Here is a 3587-nt window from a genome sequence, read left to right as displayed (position 1 = left end):
TTCATTTAACAAATTAAAAATTAAAAATGAATATAAAGATATTAACTTTACAATATTGATATGAACATCAATACTATGTGAAACAAGAATTTACCTAAGTGTAATATAATTAAAGCTTGACCAAGGACCATTTGCCCACATCTTAGCATACAACCCCAACCCTTGTCAGTTGTAAATGTAGAATTGTAACCACCAATTGGTACAAAACCTTTCCGATATGTGAACCATAATTTGGACCTTATATCCCTACGAATTGCATCGAGTTCTGAAATTTGAGTTCTTGCATGTACAATTTTTCAAAAATTTCTTTATTGTAATTATTTATTAGACCTTTTATGGCATTGTATTGTTTCCCAAGAACCCAAACTGGCTCATCTGTTTGTGGTATGTCCTCTGGTTCGTCTGAAATATTCTGCGTGAAAAGACTGTCCATTTTCACAGTTTTTGTGAATACTATCTACTTTGCTTAAAATCCTTCAATGGATTATATGGATAAAATGCTTTGTTCCTCTATAAATATAAAAAAGGAGAGTACAGTTTTTTCCACAAAAAAAAAGTGATTGGAGTAAGGTTAAGTGTTTGTCAAAGAATAATATTTCATATATACAATACGACCACCTTCAGCTTGACAAAACAGCATTGGTCATTGTTCATTGAGCAAAAATTTCATTGTTTTCATAAATGATGAGTATAACGTTATTATTTCACTTTAGAAGAATGTCAACAAGATCATGATATCAACAGTACAGCTGATTAATAAATATCTCAAAGATAGCGCAATAATCGGAAACAGTTCGTATTCTTGTAAGCGTGGTGTCATGTACACGTAAATAATGCATACAGGACGTATATTGTTTAGACTAAAAATATTTTATTTTAAAAAAGTTACTCATGAAATGTTTTTCATATATTAAAACCAGCACATATTAATCCCTCCTATTTGACATTTTTTATTACACTCTACAGAATGCGTATTTTAAATACCTCTTCCTTACGCTAGATGGCATATATTTTCACGTGGAGAACATAGTATATACACAACCACGTGCTATGAGCTTTTTCTTTCTTTACATTACAGGTGTTTATTAGTTTTTCCATTTTGAATTAAATGATAACAAATAACTGATGTTTTCTATCAATTCGATTAGATATATGTTACTTATACACAGGGTGCTTTAAAAAAATTTGTAAACATATGCAGAATTCATACCTGTACACTTTTTCTTTTTTTTCTTTGCAATAGATTGACAAAGACGAGACTGTCTTTGAAACAAAGAAGAAACGTGGTTGCATGGGTGAAGGTCTTTCAACTATCTACGGTGATTCGTAAGAAATATGCAAAACAGTTACTTCCATATAAATATTAACATTTTTTAAGCACCCTGTATAGTAAAAAAAAGTTATAGGTTTCATCATTTATTTAAATAAAAAAATAAAGAGTGTCAACTTTCATATTGAATATCTGCCGATATTAACTGCAATTTCAATAAATGGAAAGAAGTGCCGTTTTTATTTACGAAAATATACTATAAATAAAAATGTTTTTCCTTTTTCATTAATATGTACTAGTAGTATTGGAACTGCGAATTAAAAACCTTTTAAATTCAAATAATATGTATATAAACTGAATATACGTATGTTGTAAACTTTAATGAATTTTAAAAAGTAAAAATCTAGAAGTGTAACAATAAATAATAGATTATTATCCCAAAAATATTACTCACAAATGAATAACAAAATATACAATAGTTTTCATTACAGCAATTTTTATCAATAATTTTGGCAACTATTAACAAACTGTAACGACAAATGCTATTTTTTTATACATTATTGATACCACAGCCAAGGTACGAAATAGACTGAACATCTACATATGTAAATTTGTGTCATACGGTCTGGTGGCTGCATAGCCATCGTTACCATTCTCATGTCACATGCGATGTTATCGATTCAGAATAAAATAAAATTACAACGCTATAGTGGTGGTAGGAATTGTAATTAAGCAATGTGACAATCAATTGATTTGTAAATTAGGATTGATCTATAGAATTGAGACTTCATGAAAGAACAGTGACAGTTTTACGCGGGAAGTCCGACAAATATGTTAGGGTTCATGAAATACGTACAATTGTAATATTTCTGTTAAAGATTTTGTGTTTATAACAGGGATTAAACAGTTACGATATCGATTTCGGTTACGGTTCCTGTATCGACTGTCTATCGATTCCAAAATCGTTCTCAAATCAATTCTCGTATCGATTTTACAGTAATTGAAATCACTAGATATTGCGGTTGTATATTATTATATATAAACATACCTTTCACAAAACCATTATTTAAAAAAAGAAACTGAAATATTTATGCATATTATTTCTTTGCAACGTCGGTGGCCAGTGATGCTGCGGACCTGAAGTTCACGCGATCAAATCCCGACGCCGAAACTTTTCTTTTTTCAGAAGACTTGGAAAAGTTTCCCCTCACTTACACTCTACAATTAATTCATGGACTTTGAAATTTGTTTTGCCCCTATTATATTGAATTCTAATGTTAATCTGTTGAAAAGTGAGAAGTGAGAAAATCAAGATAAAAGGAAAGTAGGACTTCACAGAATTGAAAGTTATTACGTATTTCTTTTTCATAAATATATTAAAAATGTAATGAAAATTAGTGTTTTTATGTTTTCCTTTTGAATATTCCATTCCTTTGAAATATCAAAAATATTAGACATATTCTGCATTGATAATTTTCTTTAATTTTGTCGGAGAAATTCGTGAAAGAAAAGGGAAGAGAATAAAGAAGTAAAGACTAATATAAGCGAGGTCTATACAATTCAAGATCGTCTGTAGGCAAGCAAACCGACCTAAGGGCATCGTAAACCAATATAACTGCATTCGTTTTATTTGCTCCTAGCTCTATGCTCCATTTCTCTCTAGTTCACTGAAAAAACTCCTTGTTACACTGCGGATTTGCCTTGTAAAGAACCATAAACGATACAATAAAGGACAACAGTTTTTAACATTTTCTACATTTATCGATCTCAATGTTTGGAACTATTGTAACTTAAAAAATCGCCGTTCATACTCGTAGAGTGCGCTGCAAAACTGTAACTTTTTCATGAGGTCGGTATTTCAGTTCGTATGATACGAAATCTCGTAAAATGTTCGGTCTATCCTTTATCACGTTTGTGATGGTACTCCGATTGGTGCTTGGTACGAAACAATTTCCAATCTCCTATATGTCCAGCAATTATACTACCTGTACAGTTGACTTCTTATTCACTTAACGTTTCTCATTATTCCGATCAGTTGCTTATAGTGATTCAACGTGAAACACTTGCAAAATTTCCTATTAACCTTTACGTAATGTTATAAATAAGTTTTATCATTTTTTATTGATCATCTTTTATTGTTTCGCTGTGAATTTGTGAACAAATGATAAGACGATCAAGAGGGATTTTTGTGACATTTATGGATTTTATTGCAAGGAGTTACAATTGTAAGCAAATAAAAATAATAGAATATAAGATAACCCTTCCTTTTTAAATGATTCAAGGATCAAAAGACATTTTTATTTCAAATAAAAAAAAA

General features: G+C 30.2%; 2 protein-coding genes across 2 annotated transcripts in view; one reads left to right on the top strand and one right to left on the bottom strand.

Moving 5' to 3' along the window:
* The window catches only part of LOC108578359 (cysteine protease ATG4B), a 2721-nt gene extending 2021 nt beyond the window's left edge, over nucleotides 1-700 (bottom strand). Inside the window, exons 1-3 of the mRNA XM_017941682.1 lie at nucleotides 619-700; nucleotides 331-510; nucleotides 95-265 (exon numbers count right to left, since the gene is read on the bottom strand). Coding sequence (XP_017797171.1) covers nucleotides 95-265; nucleotides 331-433 — 274 coding nt within the window. The 5' untranslated portion in view covers nucleotides 434-510; nucleotides 619-700. The remainder of the gene's footprint in view (nucleotides 1-94; nucleotides 266-330; nucleotides 511-618) is intronic.
* A 2747-nt stretch (nucleotides 701-3447) lies between these two features.
* LOC108578349 (vesicular glutamate transporter 1) overlaps nucleotides 3448-3587 on the top strand; it is a 7272-nt gene continuing 7132 nt past the window's right edge. The window contains exon 1 of the mRNA XM_017941671.1: nucleotides 3448-3495. The gene's annotated coding sequence lies outside the window, so the exon portion shown is untranslated. The remainder of the gene's footprint in view (nucleotides 3496-3587) is intronic.

Source organism: Habropoda laboriosa, unplaced genomic scaffold (genome assembly GCF_001263275.1).
Source record: "Habropoda laboriosa isolate 0110345459 unplaced genomic scaffold, ASM126327v1 scaffold32, whole genome shotgun sequence".
NCBI classification, from domain to species: domain Eukaryota; kingdom Metazoa; phylum Arthropoda; class Insecta; order Hymenoptera; family Apidae; genus Habropoda; species Habropoda laboriosa.
The sequence above is the reverse complement of the archived record's forward strand: the minus strand, read 5'-3'. Positions and strand labels throughout refer to the sequence as shown.